This window comes from Alexandromys fortis, unplaced genomic scaffold (genome assembly GCF_014885135.2).
Source record: "Alexandromys fortis isolate MF-2015 unplaced genomic scaffold, M_Fortis_MF-2015_v1.1 scaffold_40, whole genome shotgun sequence".
NCBI lineage: Eukaryota > Metazoa > Chordata > Mammalia > Rodentia > Cricetidae > Alexandromys > Alexandromys fortis.
The window spans coordinates 5,939,051-5,963,977 of record NW_026067966.1 but is presented as its reverse complement, the minus strand read 5'-3'; the positions used below and the strand labels follow the sequence as shown (position 1 = coordinate 5,963,977).

Genomic DNA, 24,927 nt, shown 5'->3' with positions numbered 1-24,927 from the left:
CTGCTTCTAACCAAGGAGTTATTTGCAATTGATATCTTCCAGCAAAAGAAAAATATCAGTTCCTCCATCTGGGTATATCACCCCATTCCCTGGAATAGTTGACCAACACAAAATTAACTACATATTTTGTTTATTTAGTTGTGTTTTTGGGGGGGTGTTTTTTATTTCTGTTTTGTCCTACTGGTTTTGTGTTTATTTTGATTTCCATTTATTGTGACTTGTGACTTTTTTTTTTCAAAGAGAAAGAAGATAAAGTTGGCTGGGTAGAGAGATGGAGAAGGTCTGAGAAGAGTTGAAGGAGGGGAAAATATAACCAAAGTATAGAGCATAGATACTTTTAGAGAAAAAAATGAAAAGGTTGAGCTTGCTAAAACTAGGTTAGAGACGTGAAAAGATCCTTGGGATGGCTGTAAAAGACTCAGCATAATAGAAGTTTTGATACAAAGATGGGTTGTGCCAACAGTGATTGGGCCTTTCTTTCTTTTCTTTCTTTCTTTCTTTCTTTCTTTCTTTCTTTCTTTCTTTCTCTCTCTCTCTCTCTCTCTCTCTCTCTCTCTCTCTCTCTCTCTCTCTTTCTTTCTTTCCTTCTTTCTCTTTTTTGTTGGCTTGGATAGCTCCTGACTAGAGTGCTCCTGCAAAAAGTAAACATGGCAAAACAGCAGACTAGATAATGGTGGGAAAAAAATCAGCTCCAACAGAAGTTATTGGCTGTGGGTTAGGAAAGGAAGTCAGGCTGTAACAGCTTACTGGCTTGAAGAAGAGAGAGGGTCAGGGGTTCAGACCAAGGGCAACATGACATCTAATCAGAGCACGTGACAAGAGTAATTAGGATGGTTAAGAGGAGACATAGGGTTTAACTTCTCAGATGGAATATGTTTTAAATATCCAAGGCAAACCTATTTTACCCAAGAATATGTGAAGTGTCCACAAATCTTTCTGAAGAATCTGTCTAAAGATTAGCTAAAGAATAAGCTCTTAGCCTTTTCCTCTCATGTCTCCTGAATTTCCAGTATCTTTTAATAATCATTCTGTTCTCTGAAGCAAAACTACAGGAGTTACATTACTTAATCTTGGATTCTCATGAATTAAAAAAAAAATAATCTGCTATGTTTCCAGCACTCCTTGCTTCTATTTAAAGATTTAGTGGTGATGCATTTAATATATTCTGATAACCATTTTATTATTTTAAGCAATTATGGTAAACAATTTAGTACTCTAATTTGGCAGAAAGAGCCATTTTCAAGTTAAGTCATGGTTTTGATTCCTTTTCTATGACTTACATCCTGTCCCATTCACAATCTCCCTCCAACCTTCAAATTCTTAATTCTATAAACCTATTGCACAGATTATTGTAAGTGAAAACAAGATCAAATACACAAAGACTTGTACAGAAGTCTTAAACCACTGTCGTTGTTTGAATACCTAAATGTCTAACAATAGTCCTGAGCAGGCTGTGTCTTTTCTGCTTCTGCTTTCTTATGAACTGCTTTAGCAGAATAACACTGGGGCTTAGAAAAGACCAAGTCAGTTATTCTTAACTGTGTTACACTTGAGAGGTATCACATACCTTCAGAATGATGAAATCATGGCTGAATATTTTCTGAACAAAAACGGTCTACAGCTTTCATCGAGAATTTCAAAGGAATCTCTGAACTGTAAAAATGATAAGAAACCTTGCCTTGGGCTTTTTTTTATTTGTGCCTACAAAGGAATTAATATTGACATTAAAACATGACTAGCTGTGCTAATTGTGACAGTTAACTTCAGCCCAGTATGAGGATATATCTTTTCCATTACTAAGCTTCCAAAAACCAAAATTATTGTTCTTTTCTTTTTATTTCAAGTTACATTAGAGCTACTATGTTAACATTTAAATTATTATGCCAATCAGAATAGAGATGATAAATGTCTTCTTCCATTCTTTTGTCTTTATAATCCTATGAAAATGATGGAAGCCTAATAAATTTGGGAATATCTTGACAATTGTGTTGGCTATGCCAATCACCACCTCAGGCAATTTAGATTGAATCATTTTAAACTTTTCTTATATTGAAGTGAAACAAGATAATTTAGACATAGATTGTTTCAGTATTTTTCTGAGATAGTTCTGCTGTTGGTGAATTCTTCACACAGAACAACAGACTACTATAGCTCAACAGATACTCCTGGCCCATCTTGATTTGGTGAGAGGACATGATTTTAAGTGTAAGATCTCTATAGTGTCCAATAAGCATGAATTTACTGTTTGCCAAAGTCTGATGCTATTCCTTATAGGGAATGCTTTCTCCAATACTGTAAGAATTTTATTTTGTTAAAATTTGAGGACACACATCTTTCAATTTGCTTTCATAAATTCAATAGGAGAAAGACAGGGTATGAAGGAATTACAGGATGTTTTTAAAATTTAAATTTCCTATAGGCTACACATAAAGATTTTCTCCATTCCTTCCCTAAATCTCAGTAAAATGTTAGTGAAAATATATTTAAAAAGATAAACATGATGGCGATGGAATAATGATTGACAAAATATGGCAGCTAGGCACTGTGGTCTATTCCTGGAATTCCTGCTCCTGGGATGCAGAGGCAGGAGGATCACACTTAGTCAGCCAAGGCTACACAATACGATTCTTTCCCTAAAACCAAACCAAAGAATCAATGAATTACAAGACAATGGAAGAAGTAGCTAAAATGAAACTAGAAGCAAAATGCCAACTGCTGACAAGTAGACGTCAGAAGTCTACTGACTCATTTGATTTAAGAGAAAATATGAAGATAAAACTGAAGATGATGTTCCAAGGAGTTGAAACTGAAGATGGATCCAGGAACAATAAGAATCATTTAAATCTCATTAAGATCCAACTACGCTAATCTGTTGTTGCCTGTTAGCTTATAGTACCATGTAGTTGGTCCTCTCCATCTTCATATGGTCCTAGTTGAATTTAAATGTAGAAACTGAACAAAATAAACACTTTATTTATGGATGCCAGGAATGCTTGGATTGAGTGGGATGACATTAACTATAAAAAGGTTTTATTTTTTATTTTATTTTTAAAGTAAGCAATAGTGACCCAAATGACTTGAGGCATTTATAAAAGATTTGATAGTTAGGTATCTAAATTTGCCAGTAGACAATGGGTAGATTCTGCTATGAAAAGGTAGGTGACCATGGAGGGTATTTCTCCTTTAGCAGGAACATTATGTTCCTCTTTTACGTAGAGGGATCTGCATAGACACTAGGTGAGGAAGAGGTTTTCTACAGGCACTGGGAATGTGGAGTCTTCACAGTGTGGATGTGAAGACATGTAGTGCAGCCTACCTACCATACGCTCAGGACAAGATCATCCACGATCTTTAAGCCTCAACATGCTAAAGCCCTTCCAAGAGAAAATAAGAGTCTATTTGGTACATATGCCTGGGACTCTCTAAAGACATGCTCAAATAATTGCTTTCAGTTGCGCACTTGAACTCCAATTAGACTTCTAACAGCATTCCTATGCTTGCAGTACCCTGAGCACCCAGTGCTGATATCAGGACCCCAGCCAGCAATGAGCTGCTTATTAGGTGCTTAGCAACTCCACACCCTCCGGCTAAGCCAACAAACTCCTCTGCTACCAATTCCACATCTCAAAGAGAGTCTGAACCTTATAACATCCATCCTTTGTGATTCATCTTCCCTCAGTCCTTGGTAGAGAATAAAGCTCTCATCTATCTTCTAGTTTACTCTAATGGCATATTTGATAATTTTTCATATTAAACTTCACCTACTTAACACAGAATGTGGTTCCTTTCTCTTGACTGGACCATTGTGATCACAGGTATACTTGAACTAAGACAAAAACCTAAACAAGAAATAGGAAAAAAAGGTATCCAGGAACCAAAGGATTGAATCAATTGAGAGGCAAGTCCCAGTTCTCATAACAAACAAGGTAGGATTCTAAAGTCATAGGTGGATTTCCAACTTAGTCTCCAGTTATATAGCACAGGGTGGAATTCTTAAGGTGACAAGTCTCCAAGGTAAAAGAGTAACTGACAGATTTCCTGAAATATCTAACGAAAGAAATTTCTGAAGTACAATTTAGAAGAGCAAATGTGAGTTATATAGAACAAAGAAACAAATTTCTAATGCAATAGTTATCTTCACTGACCAATACTTACACAGCAATAACTTGAGCAAGTTGTCATACAGATTTAATGTATGATACAAATATTTTATATAGAATATAAGTGAAAAGGTAAGGAAACAAACCAATGTTACATTTTAATTTTGAATAGTTTGTTAAAATTAAAATCAATGAATCAGAAATCACAAAGTCAGGAAAACTCCAGAAACTTAAAGATCAATATCAAAAATGTCAGCTGAGGAAGTGATATCTAGGAAGCAAGCCTCAGAATGAAACTCAGGAGCAATAGGCTCTTAAAACAATAATATAACTCTATAGTACTACCTATTTCATATATGTTGAGTGAGTATAAATTTATATACTTATAAAATAAATTTACACACCACCCTGATAAAACAAGGGGGAACTGCAATAAAACTTTTCATTGCAAAACATGGAAAATAATTTTTAAAGGATTAGCAATGACAAACTTGGCTTTTCTTTTTCATACAATAAATTCTATTTTGTTAATTCTGTGCCTCACCTGCACATAGACTACTCTTGTTGCCACACAGGGACATAGTGAGGATCAATTTGATGCTGTACCTTGCTATAGCTAGCAATAAGTAAATACAAAACAAATAACAACAATAAAACTAAGAAAGCCAAACAAACAAATCCAAAACACTAGTGATTCTTCAATGTGCCATTAAAATGTATGGACATCTATTTACAAATATTAATGCTTAATTAATACCTTGTGAGTATTAAAATATTAAAATTAAACTTTGATAGTTAAAAAATAAAGGAAAACAAGTGGGAGGATAGAAAAGTCAAGACAAAGTCGTCCAGCTTATGATAAAAAAAAATCAAACAGTCTGACTTTTTGCCTGGATCAGAAATGATTTTAATAGTTCCTCTCTTGATCTGCCTGATGAAAATCATTTAAAAATTGCTGGGTTACTAGTATCCACTTTTTAAAAATAGGACAGTATGTTTTATTTGGCATAGGAATTGGCCTAATTGAAGCATAGGCTAGAGAGCCTTTCTTTCAATCCCTGCTCTCTAGTTAAAGGTGAGTGGGGCTCTTTATACTGGACGGACAGATACTAAAGTGACAGACCTCTACTGAGCCAGATATGTTCTAATTCCAGGTTCCATATGAGGCACAGATATATTCCGATCATATGGATCCTCTGATTTCTTTAAATTATTTAAGAATGCATTTAGTCTTTTTTTAATTCAGCTTTGAAGAGCCTCATTTTTTAAATAAATTCTACACTGTGAAACTTTACATCACTTTATGAAATTGTATATTTTAATTTTGGCACACTGTAGAACAAGCCTGTGGTTTAATATATAAGGTCAGTTGATGTTGCAAAGGCAAATTAAAAATGCCACTTATCAGTGATGGGATGTAAATATATTATTACTTTCTGTAAGGTGTTATCGTAGCAATCAACACCCTGAGAGAAACAGAATTTGAGAGACAGCTTATTCAAGCATAGAGGGTTATGGGATGTCTCCCATTTCCTAATTGAGTTTCTAGCTGTTCTTTGTTTTGTTTTGCATTTCTCTTAAAACGATGATACTTTGTTCTTACTTCCAGAAAAATGTCACCTTAAAATCATGCGGATGCCCTGTATTTTATAAATGTGAATTCCTGAATTTACTCGCTTGAGTAGGACAAACACAAATGATAAATATCTCTCAGTAATCGTTCAGTGCTCACCATTTATGAAAACTTGATGATCCAATGCTGATTTGTAAGTCAAACCATTTAGGTGCACCAGTATTTACATACAGTCTTCACTTCATTACGTAAGAACTTGTAATGTAATATCTCATGACCAGAACAATGGTGAATAACATAGAACCATGGTGCAGAAACTGTCATAGTTGGCAAATACATATCTTTAAACAGAGTGCTTGGGTGACTTAAATACCAAAACTGTCTTTCATCACATTTTGATTGGCTGACTATTAGCCTTGAGCTAACATTGTTTTGTCTGGACTGCATTTCATTTAAGGTGGTGAAAATGTCTTGAGTTATTAGCAGAAATACAGTAAGAGCCTCCTTTTTCTATCCATATTATAACAATCTGGCAAGTATATTAGCCTTCAAAATGGAAGAATGTTGTAACTATTTGAATTGCTAATGTAAAAAGAGACTTGCTGAGAAAATTCCAAAATTATAGGAAGTTCCTAAGCAGAGGATTTCATTTTCTTACTGTGCAAAGTTGGCATTAAATATGCAAGTATCTCTGCTACTTTACACTTTAAAAGCTACATGGTCTTTGTTGCTATATCAGCATACTGACTGGAAGTAAACTCCTTCAACACACCTGGATCACAGTGAACAGGCAAAGCGAAACTGTTTCTCTCTTTGTTTCTCTGATTCATTTTAAGAAGTTAAGGTTAATCAAAGTTAAGAAACAACTTATTGAGTTAAAATGAACATGTGTGCAAACCTTATAATGAGGTATGTATTAATTGGGTTAGGGGACTAGTTTGAATATCACATTCACTATTCCTAGAAAATGATGCATTTTTGAATTCTGGGAAGATGATGGAAGAATATTCGGAGGCAAGGGAACAGGGATGTTAGAAGGTCTTTCATGCAAAATGTGACCAGCAGCAGTTTTTTTTTTTTTTCTTTCTGAGAAAAGGTTTCTCTGTATAACAATCCTGGCTGGCTTGGGACCTGCTTTGTAGACCAGGAAGGCATCAAACTCACGGAGTGCTGGGATTTAAGGCTTGCACCACCACTGTTTGTCTATGCTCTTAACCTCATGTTCTTGTCTTCTTTGTGTTCATCTGATAAAATGTGCTGACCAAAAGGAGCTTAGGGAAGGAAGAAGTTTATTGGGCTTACATTTCCATGTTAAGACCTTCAGTGCAGGCTGTAAGGGAAGGAAATCAGATAGGAGGTTGGAGAAGAAGCCATGCAGGAACACTGCTTACTGGTTCTTTCCAGCTCACTCAGGTTTGGGCTCAGCTAGCTTCCCAGCACAGCTCAGGACCACCTGCCCAGGCACTGATTACATGCACAGTGTACTGTGCTACACTTCATCAGTTCTTAACCCTTATACAGCCTGCTCTAGGAAATTCCTCAACTGAAGCTTTCCTCTCAGAGATCTTAAGATAGTCTCATGTTGACAAAACTAAAGAGGACACCATCTGAACTCAATCAACCTCATTCTAGAATTAATATTCTCTTAGTAGCTGTACAAATATTGAAACTGATTTTATCATTCTCAGTTTTATGCCTTGTTTGACAGTGTACCATTCTGATGGGAACCTGACTCAAATGGAATTATAAATGGAGAATGAATACATGTTTTTCCATGCAATTCCATAGATTTGATATATATTTTCATAGGAATAAAAAATAAGATTGTATTATTCAAAATGTTATATACATAGTATATAATAAGATGTATCAGAATTAGAAGAACAGTATTTTATATTCCTATAAAACATAAAATATAAAACTTACTTTTCATTGTAAGAGCATTAGGTAGGCCAGTGACTTCCTGTGATTTTAATATTTCAAACTGAGATGTATTCCCCAATGGTCTTCTAGAATATAGGTTGTAGACATAGAATTTAGACTAAGATACCTAAACTACACTCCCAATTCAGTACCTATATTAAACAAAAGACTTTAAATCATATACTTAAAATGTTATCATTAAAATATTCAAATAGAAAAAAATATTCATTATGAAAAACTCCTATAGATGTCAATAAGATGTTGAATGGAATTAATTAAATTTTAGCCACATATGGTGGGTGAATATCTCTGGACAATGGATGAAGCATTAAATAACAGAGTGATAATCTAAACTAACAATTTTATTCACATCCGAAGCTGCACAAAGATGGTATACCTCCTTTGGAAAATCCATTGCTACATTTCAGTTAGAAAATTCTGCCTGCAAAACTGCATCTGAACTGCTTATAAATATTTCAATTCCCATTTGTAAACAGCAATGCTATTTCCTTAACAGTTGCACATACTCTCGAAGCACATAAGTAAAAATGTGCTACACAGAAAATTACTAAAGATGTGCAGAAGTAGCAAGAGCCTATAGTTAAATTGAAAAGATATAAATTAATGCTTTTGCAAACCACCATTCTTCCCCTATAAGCAGTTATTTTCAATGACAATTAGAATGCTAAGCAAAAACTTGATTATTCCCTAATAAGCTCGATACTACCTACAGGTCTAAGGAATATAGATCAAAGTTATCATTGTTATAAAAGATAATTATGAAGAAAATGAGGCAACAAAATCATTAAGATCTTTGCAATGGGACTGAGGCGATGACACAGTTTCCAAGACGCTGCTTACACAGGTGTGAGGACAGAGCTTGGGATCCTGAACTCACACAAGAAGCCAGAAGATGTGGCAGCTGCCTAAAGTCCTGGCATTTGAGAGGCTGAGGCAAGGATTTAAAGAGCAAACTGTGATGCCAGACTAGCTAGATTTGGCCAGATACAGGAGAGAGAGAGAGAGAGAGAGAGAGAGAGAGAGAGAGAGAGAGAGAGAGAGAGAGAGAGAGACCAGAGACCCTGTCTCAATAAATAAAATGGAGAATCATTTTGTCCTTACTCCCCCACCTCCACACACAGTGTACCCACATATTCAGGTCGCTGACACACACAGATGTGCTCATTCACATGTAGACAGGCATATTCGTTTGTTCCATCCCGATGAAGCACTGGGTTTGTATTTGAAACTCACCTTCACTAAAGTTCGAGGTATGTCATGCTAATTGTCTTTGCAATCCTTTGGTTTACATACTTAACAAGGATCTGTGCATCTAACAGACACTTCATAAAATATGAATAAATGAAGTAAAAACATTTTACTTTTCCAAACATAAATCTTTCCTGAAGATTTACTACGTAGTGCCCGCTATTGTGAAGATTAGAATATATTAAGTAGCTGTCAACAAACAGCACTTAAAATCTCGCTAAGGAAGCAAAAATAACATACCTGCAATTAAAGAATGATAAAATAGTATGTTTATACCCTAGCAATAAATTGTAAATTTAATGGAAAATGAGACAAAAGAGGAATATAGAATAAAATTTACTCTCATTTGAAACTAGCATTATGTGAAAACTAGGGAACACAGTATTTTAAAGCCGCTCTAATGAAATACCTTTTCTTTCCTCAGAGTATAGTGATTGATTCACTAAATGAATGGATGTTCTACAATTCAAAATGGTTTTATTTTACAGAACCCTGACTCTGTTTTAAATATATGGCAGTAATAATTTTCTGATTTTATAAGTAAACTTGTAGTGTCTGCACTCTTCCTAATATGCTTGTTTGCCTCCTATAGTGAATTTTCCACATGGTGGAGAGAGATGACAAATTTTTAATATACTGCCCTGATTTGCTTATTATTTGTATGGACTATAACAAAACTGTTTCTGATTTACTTATATTTCATTGTAAGGATAAGAGAAAATTACAGTCAACAGAGCTAAGTCAAATGGGCCATAGATCTTAATTATAAGTTGTCAAAAATAATAGAAGAAAAAATGTAAAAAGGAAAAAAAAATTAACTGGCTCCCTTGGCTACTTCCCTTCCAGAAAACAAGCACAGAAGGGAAACTCATCTTTAAAGATAAATCCCAAATGCTTCATTTTCATTTTCCTGAAGTTAACTTTCTCACCTAGCTAAGCAGCATTTTCAGCTATTATTAGCGATGGGCCAATATCAGCTGACCAATATCCGTCAAACTCTTCCCTTCAATGAGCTTAGGGACTCCCAAGGAGCTGCATGTATGCAGACTTCTGCTTATAGCTTCTAATTATTTTCTAGCAGATAATGGAATAGTTAAGTTCAAGGAGGTTAGATTAAATTTGTAAGTGGATCAAAACCCTAGATAAAATTACAGCAGCAAAGCTCGCTATAGGTACCCAGAGGTTTTTCATTTTGAGGTGAAGGGGCTCCATTGATAACTTCTATGAAAAATGGGTTTCCTAATTTTACTGCTTCATAAATACTTTTTTTCTATTCTTAGCATGACCATTGATATGTTTCAACTGTAAACAGTAGGTGCAAGCCACATGCCAGGCTCCTCAATGATGGCTTCCTGGGAATGACAATGCCATTTAGACATACTTTAGAAAAATCTTGATGTCTGTTCCTTCCTGGATAAGATAACCCTATATACTGTATGTAGTCTAAGTTATCATTTGAACAACTGAAAGGAATACAAGTTGATGGTAGCTATGATATGAGCAGTGGCTGGGATGAAGCTGAAATATTTAGGGAATACTGTGAGGTCAATACAGTTTTTATTTTTAAAAAAATACACAGACATTGGTTTTCTCATCTTTGTAAAAGAGTGAGTTACATAAAATTTCACATGGAGTAATAATAAGCTAGACGGAGATGACAGACAAGGCCATCAGCAGGACTTTCCAAGGAAGATTCACGTCTCTGACAAAGCTTAATTATAAAGATTATGTCTTACAGTTAAAACTGTGTAGGGAAATTCAAATACAAACAGGAATATATGAAATTTGTTCTTGTTGGCCTACTATTTAGATGGCAGTCACTTCACATGTGATCTAGGCTTACTTACTACTTTTGCTGAAAGTGAAGTTAAAGTCTAACTATTAAAATTTCAAGATAACATTTTGATCTTCAACTGAATACTTCAGAGACTGTGGTCAATCTTTAAAGGTGGTCATTCTCAGAGACATGAAATCAATCTTTTATTGACAAATTCTATGTAACTAAGTGAACATAACCCACTGCCAACTGGCTAGGATTGTAGCAATCTGTGCTCTGGCTAGAGCAATGCATCTGACAAGATACCACACTGATGTGAATGAGAATAGAGAATTATTTTGATGACTTTGAGAAAACTATTTTAACAAAAAGCTGAAGGCATACTTGCTAAGTATTCACTTTTGCAGTAACAGCAACACCTCAACATGGTCATTACCGTCAATGAATACTACATTATATCTTGATTTGCAAAAGAGCATTTATAGAAAATGTGACAGAGACTGCAGTTATCATTTATTACATATCACAGTAAAGTAAACTCCAGTAGGTTGGCACACACACACACACACACATATGCTGTTAGTATATGTATGTGTATGCCATTGCATGTAACAGAGTATTATAATTCTTTCTAGGACCAAATTGCTTCCCTATGAAAACTAAGATAAAATTAGGTATATGATACATACCAAAATTTTTGCAAATGACCCTTTCTTCCTGAAATTATTTCATGTTCTTGAATATATAAACAGATCATTAACAAGGTTTGATATTTCCAGGGGCACATCGGTTAGTGTGCGGTATGTATGTGATAATTCCAAAATTGTTTTTGGCCCAGTAAGCAAACATTCTCTTGCTTCTTTCTCTCTCTCTTTTTCTCTCCTTCTCTCCTGATCCTTTCTGTGTGTGTGTGTGTGTGTGTGTGTGTGTGTGTGTGTGCGTGCACGCGCGTGCGTGCGAGTGCGCACACATGCATGTGAGTAGGTACCTGAATTTCAATGCCAGAGGTTAACCTCAGGGATTTTTCTTCATGCTTCCTACACCTTACTTTAAGAGGCAGAGTCTTTCATTGGCCTGCAGCAGCTAAGTGGGACCGGCTGTCAGACCAGCAAGCACCATTCATCTGCCTGCCTTCCCCCTCCCCACCCTAAGAGTACTACCATTACACGTATGCTACCAAATTGGCTTGATGTGGGATCTGCGGGCCAAGTTCAGGTCTTCAGAATTGCTTGACAAGCCCTCTACAATGCACTCTCTCCTCATACTCTACAGTTGCTATTTATGAGCATACAGTATTTATTCCAAATGGTGTCTCCTGGCGTTACAGTCAAACTGAATGACTTTTTCTCCCTAGGTCATCATAATTATGAAATACTGTCCAGATTAGTTTCAGAAATAGCACATGATCAGTGTAATTCTCTCTCTTCTCTGTTTGACAGTAACAATCCTCTTAATCAGATATAAAAGTCACCAAGTTATAGAGTTGGGAGAGCCAGAAAATTACACATCCAATAGACTGATTTGTAGTTAACAAATTTAAATTCTGATACAGTAGACTATGAGCTCTTGAGACATTTCCTCTCATTTACACAAATTCAAGAAATGTTTTTGTGAACAAAAGCGTCTGAAGTTACATGTTAAGATTTACAAAGAACAACCTGCTTTGGATTTGGGGAGTCCCTTTTGGGTGATTCAAGAGATAAAATAAGCCAGTTGGAATATAAAACTTGTCAAGTTCTTTATGTAGCTTCAAACCATTCAGTACCCCTTAAGGCAATCTCTCAGGCTCAGGATTTGGGAGCTACTGAATTCAGTTAACTGTTACTGGCAATGAGTTATAGAGACTATAATAAATTATATTTTTCCAATTTATTTTTGTCAAAATCTACAATACATTCAACTTTTTTTCATTTTTATCAGGACTCATCTTTGTGTGTTTATTGCTATCAAAACAGAAGGTAACAAAGAGAAAAAGTAAAATTTTAGTGGGAGAACAAGCATTATGCAAAAATTACTGCAGATCATTCCAGTAATTAGGAACAAGGTGGTAAAAATGAAACCTATTAAAACAAATAAGGGGGATATTGGAAATCTTTGAGAGGATCGCTAGCCAAGGTCCTCTAGCGGAAACAGGGTGAGTCACTAGCATCCTAGACACATGGGGAAAGTCCTTTATTAGTCCACAAGAAAAAAAAAACCTTCAGAGAACACCCTAGTACTTTACAAAGGGTGAATGGTCAAGCAGGAGACATTTCTTAGGATCTGTTTTTATGCTTTGGATACAAAAATCATAATTAAAATGACTCATCAAAATAGATTAAGGATTAATAATATGAAGTTAAGAAAAATATCCAAGTATAGTATGTCAAACTTATTACCCAAAGTGGGAATTATTATTAAAAATCAATTTGCTTGAACAGAAAGGGTTTAGAAGCAGAAAAATGCAAGTCTCTAAAATGTAGAAAAATATCTTTTAGACAAATCAGCTAATAATAATGACATTTCTTCACCATGCTCCTGTTTTGTGCTTTCTGTTAGGAGGCTTAGAATCAGCAAACACTACTCCAAGCTCCCAGCACAAAGAGAACTTCGGGGTGGATTAAATTTGCACAGTCCCTCCAGTTTCAAGAAGCCATGTCAAAGACATGGATGAGGCCACATTCGCAGACAAATGAGATGGATATCATTTGGGAAGGTAATCTGGGACAAATATTTATACTGACAAGAGGTCTTTATCCAGACACTGAGCGTTTCACTATTTTCAGGCTTGCCTATTGGTAGCATGATTCAATACACAGGGAGTTTGAAGACAGATGTAAGCAAGACAGTCTAAATGAGAGGTCATGATTCTTAAGGGTGTAGAGACAGGTGAGTCCAAGTGGCAGTTGTGACCACCGAGACATAGAAAGAAACTGCAAAGGAAATGAATAGGCTATAAAATAGACTGCACATTTCTGCTGAACAAGTCAACTTGTAAGGGAACCAGTTTATTTAGTCACCAGAATGATTCTCTTTTTAACTTTTAATAGAGTATTGGAAGATGAAACGTTGCTTCAAATACAGTTATATATTTGCTTTGTGAAGGTATCATCTTATTTTCAGAATAAAGAAAATTTCTAGACCTAACTAATTATTTTTATTTATTATTACATTTTTGCCTAAGGACAATAAGAGTTGTTAACTGACTTTGGAAGATCATTCCTATAATATAGGGCTTTAAAATTTTCTGAAATGTTTACTTCTAACATGTTCACATTGCATTAATATATAAAAATTAAAAATTTATATGAACATATATAACTGAACTAAATAACATGAATTTTTAAGAATAAATTGTTAATGAGATGGATAATCTAAAACTCATCATTGACAATATGTAGTCAGTCACACAAAGGAAATTTTGCAATGTGAAAAAACAGCCAAAAAAAATTTCCATCATTTTGCAAGGTTGCTAAATAATATGAATAGATTATAGGTTTCTCAGTCCACTCACATAATGAGGACAATTAGAGTTGGAAGAATTTACTCCCATCCAGACCCTGAGTATCACAAATATAACACAGAAAGGATAAACAAAAAGTCATGTGAACTTTACTTCAGTATATGACAGTTGGCTAAGATAAAAGTCCTTGTGACACAGCAAAAAGAAAATGATTCCCCCCCACACACACAAATGATGCAATTTACTTAATATAGTCTGGTCACAAGAAACCTCTTTCCTCAAATCACCTGGCCATGAACTATTGTAAATGAGGCATGGGAAAGCCAGACCTAGAGTTAAGTAGATTCACACAAGCTCTGAGCCAGTGTTAGAAACCCATTCCTAGAATTTAGCATAATTATACAAATTCTTCCATTCCCAGCTTATTTTTTTTAAATAAAGCAAACAATTTTGCAAAGATATTTCAAAACAATCTCAACAGATAATGATTTTAAATGTCCTGGGAAAAATAGAGTGATGGACACTCAGACAAACCAAGAGTCTGACTCATTTTCCATGACTCTTTGTGGATAAATATATCTTCTACCCAATTTGATGTATTTTTTAAAAATACAAAAAAAACCCCACCCAAAATACCAATAATAAAAAATGACAAAGAAACCTCCTAGCAGTTTGCATTTTCGAAGAGAAACTGCTACTTGAAACAGGAATTCGAAGTGTCTCTTAATGTAGGCATCCTTCTTAGGAAGGTAGACCTTTAGTCATTTCCTTAATATCATTCAATGTGATCTTTCTTTATGGGAATAAAGAATGCACTGGCCATTCAATAGCAGCATGTTATTATTGTCATTATGAATCCATTAGACATGTTCAGGCAAGCTAAGTAGCAGCCCTGTGACCAAATTCTCCTTCTGCTGCTTTTAGTGAAACATTTGATAAAATACTGCCTGCCCTGATTTACTTTCTGCTCGTGGTAAAAATTTAAAGAGAATAGGAGAGTCTTTTCTTTGTCCTTGGATATCAATAGAGGTGTTAGTTGTTGGTGATGAGATTTGATTATTAAGCTGCAGTGTTTTTTGCCATTTGTTTAAAAACCACTAAAACACACATAAATACATATTCAATATTCATGTCCATATCCTCATTATAAAATGTGTAATCTGCTATAGAGATAAACAGAATAAGTGTAAAGGAAGCTAATGTTTAATAGGTGTTTGTAGTTTTCAGTTTCTTTGTAAGCTTTAGCTTTTTTTTAGATCTAATAATATATGAAAAAACACATGCACATATAAAAAAAAATACACACAGACATTGGTGTACAAAAGATATTCATAGTACAGTTTCAGAGGATCTCATTTTTGTGAGGAGACAGAGACAGAGACCCACATTGGAGCACCAGACAGAAATCTCAAGGTCCAAATCAGGAGCAGAAGGAGAGAGAGCACGAGCAAGGAACTCAGGACCGCGAGGGGTGCACCCATACACTGAGACAAGGGGGATGTTCTATCGGGAACTCACCAAGGCCAGCTGGCCTGCGTCTGAAAAAGCCTGGGTTAAAACCGGTCTCGCTGAACATAGCAGAAAATGAGGACTACTGAGACCTCAAGAACAATGGCACTGGGTTTTTGATCCTACTGCACCTATTGGTTTTGTGGGAGCCTAGGCAGTTTGGATGCTCACCTTACTAGACCTGAATGGAGGTGGGTGGTCCTTGGACTTCCCACAGGGCAGGGAACCCTGATTGCACTTTGGGCTGACGAGGGAGGGGGACTTGGTTGGGGGAGGGGGAGGGAAAGGGGAGGCGGTGGTGGGGAAGAGACAGAAATCTTTAATTAATTAATAAAAAATAAATAAATTTTAAAAAAAAGCTCCTGAACACTTTAGCATGTTGCTACAACACCTGGTGGTCAGGCACTTCTTTTGCCTAATGGTTTTCTGATGTGGGAATCCCCTCTATGTGCTGTGATTATCATTAATGAATAAAGAAACTGCCTTGGCTTTATGATAGGGCAGGACTCAGGTAGGTGGGGAAAACTGTACTGAACGCTGGGAAGATGAAGGTGGAGGTGGAGAGACGCTATGAAGCCACTGCCAGAGTCAGACATGCTGGAACTTTGCTGGTAGGCCACGACCTCGTGGTGATGCACAGATTAATAGAAATAGGTTAAATTAAGATGTAAGAGTTAGCCAATAAGAAACTAGAGCTATTGGGGCAAGCAGTAATTTAATCAATGTGGTTTCTGTGTGTTTTTTTTGGGGCTAAGCTAGCTGGGCAGCTTGGATGAACAAGCAGGCCTCTTCATACAGTTCTCTTTGTCATTGTATCCTTTTTATCTGAACAGGTAAGTCATGACGATATTAAGACCCCTCTGTCCATAACCACTAGTCAATGGTGTGGGAGCTGGCATAAGCACTCTAGTTCTCTATTCTCCCAGCAACTGTCAACCAAAGCAGTTTAGGAGAAGATGGGCTTAACTCCCTCAAATCTTGAATAGCAGTTGACAATTAGCAGTTGATTGTGTAGCTTCTTAAATGGAAAGGGGCTACAGGCATCATTGTGGTAGGTAGCATTTTTCTTGTCTTATTTCCATACTTTACCAAGGATGAATCATTCAACTCTAGCCTAAATTGCTTCTACTCAAGTATTTATTACATGAGCAGCTTGTGCTTCTGGAAGAACTCAGACTAAGACATTCGGCAAAGATACTACTTTTACTATTACAGGATGGCTTGTAATTTCATCTGTCCTTTGGCTCAACTTGCAACCAGTTTTGCCTTCATGGACCTACCCTTTTGATTTGAGCTGTTATAAATACTTAAAATGCTTTCCAAACAGTGTGGAAATTCTAAAAATTAAGATACAGAATGTAGCCATTCAGTTACATGAAAGTTATAACATACTGAAATTGCATTCAGCATCAATGTTGCCTGTTAAAATGATTTTCATCAATGTGATGCTATTCCTCTAATAGTTTAAAACAAGTCACCAAGAAAGAAAATATTTCTTATTAAAAAAGCCAGCAAGCTGTTAATTCTCTAGCACCTACCCAAAGTGAGGAAAGCCATATTAAAAAAAAATAAATTCTTAATTTTTACCTTTAAAAAGGAATAGATTTTTTTTTGAGTCTGTTAGTTACCAAATCCATCACCCACCTAGGAAAATGATTCCTTTCATGGCTCAATCAGAAGCTCATCTTAAATTCAACGGAAAGCTAAGTCTTCAAGCTCCCTTCCTGTTCCTGTTTCCATGGGAATAGGCTTCAGATCAAGGGGGAGGGGAGGGGATGAATGGGGTTAGGAGCTTTCAAATAATCATTCGAAATCATGATGAGGTTTTTAGAGCTTCTTTTTACATGATTATTTTGTAGCCTCTTAACCCTCTTTTGCCAGACTGTTTCCATGGAAATACGACTGTCCAAGCCTCCAGCAGAGATTATTAGCATTCTTGTGAATTACAGCTTTGGTTGTAGCTCAAGGTGGCCAAGCTTGATCTCCTATCAGTTTTATATATGAACTTCTGCTTTTTATTTACTGTAATTTTTCCTTGTAATTTCTATTTAATTTGAAATTTTCCTCCCTGAGTTTATAACTATGATCTGGGTGATACTGAATGATTAGGGCTCTATTGAAAAAGTCTTCTATTCTAAATAGTAACATGTGAGCCAGACATTTAGCTGCATGGAGTGTAATAACCTTTAACAACCCACAGAAAAATATTTAGCTATTGTATAAGCAACATTTATTATATAAGTGTTGCTAGTAAGGCAAGAAGGGTGGTATTTTAATTATTTAGCAACTGATACACACAGACACCATTTTCCGGAGCTGCAAATGCTTGTATCACCCTCAGTCCTACTATGTAATAACTAATAACAAATTAACCTGTAATAGCCTCATAAAAGATGGTTAGAATTGCTATCAAAGTTCTCAAGGTCATATACTGAGTTTCTTTAAACCTACAAAGGAACTTTCAGAAGGAACTGGCTAAGAATATATAGCAATCTGTTTTGAAAAAAAGTGCATATGCTTCTTGCATTCTCTTTCATGTAAAGGTCACTTTAAAATCAAAATCATTCTTATTATTGAAGACATTATGCTAAAAGACAGAGAAAGAATGTATATGGATCTATTCCAGAATCCCTAGTAAGATCTCTTATGTTCAATGTGAAAAAAGTAACAGCAGGCTAGACATCTAATGTTATTCCACCCTGCTCTCTAAAACTGAACAGCTCAATCGACAACTTTCACTGGGGGAAATCTGCAAGCTCTGATTGACCTCATCAAGTACTTTCATTCCTTATCCCCATTTTTATTATTCTGTCTTTGAAGCTTTTATCACAGTCCTGTTTGATGATTCTGAATTGAAAAGAGTAAATATCGCTTGAGAACTTAGGTTTTAAATAGGTTCCTGTTGAAATATATGAAAGACTAACTGGCTGGAAACACTAATTTTGATTTATTTTTAGCTCAATAAATTATAAATACAAGAAGTAAAGAATCCCAATTAATTTTTCAAAGTGGCTTCAGGCTCCCCAGATGCTGTTCTTGTTGTCTTCACACTTGTGTTCCTGAGAGCAAGGTCTGCTCTTAAATCAAATGTTCTCACTATCTTATTCATTGGATTCTTTTTGGAGCCCAGGCAGACTCATTCATATACAGTTTTGTCTTAATTAACCACCAGAAAGGGCAGACTGAGGAGTCGGCACATTGAAGACGAGATAGGCAAATCCTCACTGTTCTGTGCTTTTGTAAGAAATTATTTCCCGTCAAGCTCGGCGGACTGAACTGAAAACGTCTTGGCATCATCTTTCAACTCCACAATCTGGGCTAACCTTGGGCTAAACTCGGCTAAAGTCGGGCTAACCCAGGTTAACCTTGAGTTAGATTGGTCTGGTCTGTCATCCAAGTGAGATTAAATATTTGTAAGTTATTTAGCACACTGCTTGGAATATATTACAGACTTTGTGAATCAATGATATTTTAGGCTTTCTATGTACTATCTAAATAAGTGTTTATAAAGAATGACTTATAAAAATGACTTGCTGCTGTCACCATCCAGTACTTTTAACACTGTTGTATCTGTATTTAATAAATGCATGTTTGTCTGATTATAATCCAAATTATAAGTAAAATGGAATACAACATGCTTAATTCACAGAAGGAAATTCAACATTTTAATTATAAATATTTCCATATTCCCTAACAACCAAGAGTACAGTCATGGCAGACAGTTGCAAACTAGGAATTACTTGAAATGTATAATAAGATGTGAAGGGATCCTGAAATTCTAAGTATGAGGTTATAACATTTTCAGAGAAGAAGCTTTGAAAGGTGGTTGACCTTTTCATTATTTTATGTTTAGCAATAAATAAAACTATGACTGTGGTTTGTGTACTTACATCCATGAACTCCACATTGGCTTTGGGGCCAGTTGTCTCATTGAGGATCTTAATGGCCACGGGGATTTTCACTGTTTCACCTTCAGGCACCCAAATACCCTGAAAGGAAAATCAAGTCAGATTGATTCTATATTGAGATTGAATAATATTTTACAGTAGAATATAATGTGGTTTGACCACTCACACTTTAATTTTATTTTATTTCATTATAGAGATTATCATATAATTACGTTTTCTCTTCTTTTTCTTCCCATCAAACCTCCCATATGCTCCTCCCCATTCTCCTTCAAGTTATTGCCTCCTTTTTCCTAACTCCATATTGCATATATATATATATGTACACATGTATATATATACATATATACATATATATTCTTAAATACTACCTTCTCAATACAGATCTATATATGTATATGTATATGTGTATATATATAATGTGACTTGTATGTACTTTTTTAGACCTGACAATTTGGCAATGGACAACCAATTGGTATGTTCTGAGTTTGAATTTCTTTTCAATAATAAGCTTTTCTTCAGCATATCTTATGTGGTGTACATGTTGTGGTCTAAATTCATAAGAAATGAATTATGCATATTTCTATTTTCATAGTATTCAATGTCCATTTAAGATTAATTTGGTTTCTTCTTATAAAAGGCTTTGCACTTTGAAGAGAGCATTAACAGAGGATAAAGTATTTAAATCTTATTAGGATGACAATATCAACTTCATTTCAAAACAAATTAAGTATTTTTTGTTCTGAAGAGTATGGAAGCTTTATGTCTAAACAATAATGTATAAAACATAAACAGGTAGAATGATATTTATTTTTCAGTCCAGTTGTTTATTCTTTAACTAAGAGAAAAATATCATGTTTCTTAAATTAAGATGGAATAGGAATTAAATTTCAAAGGTTATTATTTTGAAAATAGGACTCAACGACAAGTTCCGGGGTATATGGAATACACAGTAATTTATCTATGTTATTAAATTAATGATTTTTGCCACTGGGTAGATATAAAATACTTATATTGACCACTGGCAATTCATCTTTTTATCAACATAATTGCAGGATTTAGGGATTGGGAGAACATTAAAAATTTAGACTTTCAAGGTACAAGATCAATAATAGGTTTCTGAGTAAATGTAAACATCTAAATGAGGACAAGAAGTTTGAGAGGAAAGATAAGAATGCTTGGATTACGGATGGATATTGTTAAAAGCGCATAGTCCGAAATGAATTCATAACTTTTGTGAGACCATTGCAGGATCTCAGGATGACTTCTGACAGTTTGAACTTAAAGATAAAAGGGAGGGAACTGTAGGTTGCAGCTCTACATTCTTTCTCATCTGGGGACAACGATAGGATGAAACCTAACTTAAGTAAATGTGTTTGTTTCATTCTATGTTGGAGTAATAGAAGAGACACAGACCCAAGAGACGTTGAATAGTAATAACAGTGAAGAAAAGTACTTTAAACCTCCACGATGAGATTTATGATTGTGTTTGACTTAAGCAGGTCAGTGGGGAAACGTATGTGTCAAATGCAAAATAATAACATAAGTTACTTGTAGTATAATTTTGTAAAGGATATTCAAGCAGAGGAAGGGAGGAAAAAACCTCAGAACCCAAAACCCCAGGCTATATTTTATCAGAGATGGTATCTAGGGCAGAGAACATGCTTATCATTATTCAATAAAATAACCACATAGGGAGTTACTTTATAAAGCTGTAGCATCAATATTAAAATATTCCTAAAGTACAGTTTTAAAATAAAAATATAAATTCAGTGTGAATTAATTTGTACCACTCATGAAGAAAGTCTAGCCATTACGTTATATATTGAAACACCATGGAATTGGAATATACTTGTGCCCATATTGATCCTGAAACATATCATAGCTTCAGTTAAGAAGAAAAAAATGTCCAAATAAGTACTCAGGCCACTGGCGTTTGTGTGTTCGCCAATGGCTTTTCATAGATTAAGATTGTATGTCTTACAATGCATGATATATTGACTAAAACATAGGACTGGTGACACATATTTCAAACATGCCCTTCAGATAAAGTTATGAAATGTCTAATAAAGTGCATTGTCTATAATACTTTCAATTTTGTCAATAAGACATGTAGAAATGATTATCACCAAACCCAAGGGAAAGAGGGAAACAGTTTTCTGTTGACTTTCCTATATTTTAGCTTAAAAATACTCATTCATATCTACGGATATGAAAGGCCAAGCAATTATCAAATAAATCATAGGGTTAGTGGGGGCAAGGAATCTTTATAAAGATGTTTGGATGGCATATATTTATAATGCGGTGGTCCCAAGTCTTAGGCAGTAGGATAATAATGATTCAATTAGTTCCTTCCAACATCTTAGGGAGGGGATCAGAGAAAAATGTAGAGCTCAATAAAAATCAATAAGAAAAAGATAGTATTTAGAATTACATATGTATTATTCCAAATAATTTTATGTATTTTCTTTAAAATGCATACAAATTGAAATTATTAAATAGCAAATCAAATTTAGATTCAATTTTAAGTATAAAATTACACAATTTGTGACTTTTTCTAGCATAATTTCAGTATTTACAAAAGATAACTTAGGCACAGAATTTGAAGATCAGAAAGACAAATCAGCCTAAACTAGAAACTCTGTAAATTGGACACTCAGTTAATTATTTAACTGAACAAAATATGCACACTAAAATGATAGGAAAACTTTCACAGTTGGATATTTGAAGGTTTATAATGATGACAATATTTTCAAATATCCAGGAAATGAAAATTTATGTCTACAATATGATCATTAATATTGTTCTAACAAATAAATCATTAATTAATTTTTTTGAGACACTGTGTCATTACCTTGCCACTATTTTACTAAATTATCTACGGTGCTCTCAAACTTTTGTGTTCAATTTATTACCATGACTCAGATGTTCAAGTTTGGGAATATATATATATATATATATATATATATATATATATATAAAATCACATCAACTTAAATCATTTTTCTAAATAGAGAAAACACTGAGTATTTTGAAATACAAAATTCTTAAACCTTTCTACCTTAATCACTTGTTTGTAAAAATAAGGAATCACTTAGAAATATACAGTAAGCTGCAAAACTAAATTTTGTTAATTGTACCAATGGCTACTACAAAATGGCCTCACAATTAGCCCAGTAAAGTTTTTTTATCTCGCTATTTTTACCACTAAAAAAATTTCACCACATAATATTGGGCAGGCCTCATGATTGTATTTGTAATTTAGCTAAATAAGTAAAAATATAGATACCACCAGTTTAATTTTTTTCTAGAAAAATTTGTCTTCGAAAATGAATGGTATTATCCTTTTGTTTTATCTGATCTGAACTACTCATATCCTTATTTTTTACAAAATGGCAAGGACATTAAAACTACCAACATACTTACTAAGTCATATATGTAATCAGTCAGGCAAAAAGTTGTTATAATCTTATTCTACAAACGTATTAGCACATTCATACAGATTTTGAGTGATCAGTTAGTAGGGTACCGACAGAGACTAAGGATTAACAAGCAGAAAAAAAAAAAGGATTGTGGGAATTGCTCGGGAAGTTCTGGAAGCAATGATTAGGGGAAAGGAAGCAGTTGTGGTTGAGTGCTTGGGAAACAAGTAGAAATTTGCGAAAGAGAAGGCAATATTGAAAGGGGCTCAAAGGGCCCTGAATGCACTCCACTTGGGTGAGTACCTACAATTCTCCCCTTCTCTGAACACGACACTTACCCAGAATTGTTCAGAAAAATTAAAGAACTTGTCCGTCCAGCAACGTCTCAATATTACATTATTCCATTCTTTGAATATTAAAAGGAAATTAGGTTGGCTAAAACAATTACCTCGGCTATTACTTTTTAAAAGCTTGAAACAAAACTCAAATAACTGGAGGCGTGTACTGTGTTTTCGCTTACCTTATAAACGGTTCCAAAAGCTCCTGAGCCAAGGACTTTTACCCTCTTTAGTTCTGTTTCCTTCAAAATGCGTAGTTGAGCTTGGTTGGGTGCCGTGCCACTGGGGGTTAAGGGCTCTACCAACTGCAAAGCAAAGGCATGGGATTATGGACCTTTCATCCACGCTCACTTCTGCTTCTTTTCTAATACGTTTAATGAAAGTGCTACGCTAGGATACATTTCTCTTCCAAACACTACTTTCCAGTATCAGCCACAATCCTATACTCTCTGTGCACCTGCTCTTTGCCTGGGTGCATTCAAGTTTTGCATATATTCTACCAGAGGCACACTGGTTAAAAATACAGAGACGAAATAAAAGAATACAAAAGGACAACAAAACCAGAAATTGTCCTGTATTAGCACTTACAATAATTGCAAAGCTATCATGATCATATCAAAAAGGGATACTAGTTAGCAAAATGCTGATTCTTTGGGCAACCAAAACATCAAATATATAAGATTCTTATCACATCTCAATCCTTGTCTGAGTAGGCCTGAAATTCTGAATTTTGTGTGGACCATAAGGTTGTATTTATTTATGATGGTGAGTTGTGAACTCATTTTACATAGCAAGATGAGTACAGTTGGTTCTAGACTGTAAGTTACGTTTTGTGACACAAACATATTCAATAACAAGTGGGGACTAAGGCTTCCTAATTCTGGCTTTTAAAAGAGCTATATGTTATATCAGACTTGAGGTCATGGCAATAGTGTGACATTAAGAGACCATTTGCCAAGTGAGGATTTGGGAGTCAGCATCAGAAGGAAAGAAGGATACAGATATAAAATACATCAGATGTGAGTTAAAAATGGAGGGTGAGATAAGAGTAGGAAACCACAGATCAGAAAGAGGGTTGAATGTGGTCAAAATGTACAATTAGGCTGAAGTTTATTGATGTTGTAGTTAGGATGCCATTCAGCTGAAGCATTTGATTGCATGAAGGAAGGAGATGTGAGCTGGACAAGGCAAGAGTGTTTAAAGTTCTCACACCCTAACCACAGTTGGCCATTCTGAAACCTCAGCTACCTTTGTCCAACTATATTTGGCAAATAATAATTAGAAATTTTCAGAAAAAAATTCATAAGTTTAGAATATTTTTGTTAAAGTAACTAATTTATTTGATCAATAGGAACTGTAATTAACTTCTTGTGTTCAATGTATCAGTCAAACTCTATCAAAGTTATGTATGTATAGGAGCAAACATCATACATATATAAACTTTATATATAGTGGTTATCTATAGTCTCAAACATCTGTTATTTTTAGAATATGCCACTTTTGGGTCAAGAAGTCTGCTGTGCTTAGTGGATTCTAGCCATAAACAAAGATCATTGAGCCTATAGTTCATGATTCTAGAGAAGACAAGTAATAAGGTGAACCCCAAGAAAAAGATATATAGATCCTCCTGGAAATTGGAAGCAGTCAAGATCGCCAGGCAAAAGTTGGG

General features: G+C 35.0%; 1 protein-coding gene across 1 annotated transcript in view; it reads right to left on the bottom strand.

Annotated features, from left to right (window-relative positions):
- Erbb4 (erb-b2 receptor tyrosine kinase 4) overlaps window positions 1–24,927 on the bottom strand; it is a 1,076,399-nt gene that overhangs the window by 208,215 nt on the left and 843,257 nt on the right. The window contains 2 exon segments of the mRNA XM_050154172.1: window positions 19,484–19,582; window positions 23,441–23,563. Coding sequence (XP_050010129.1) covers window positions 19,484–19,582; window positions 23,441–23,563 — 222 coding nt within the window.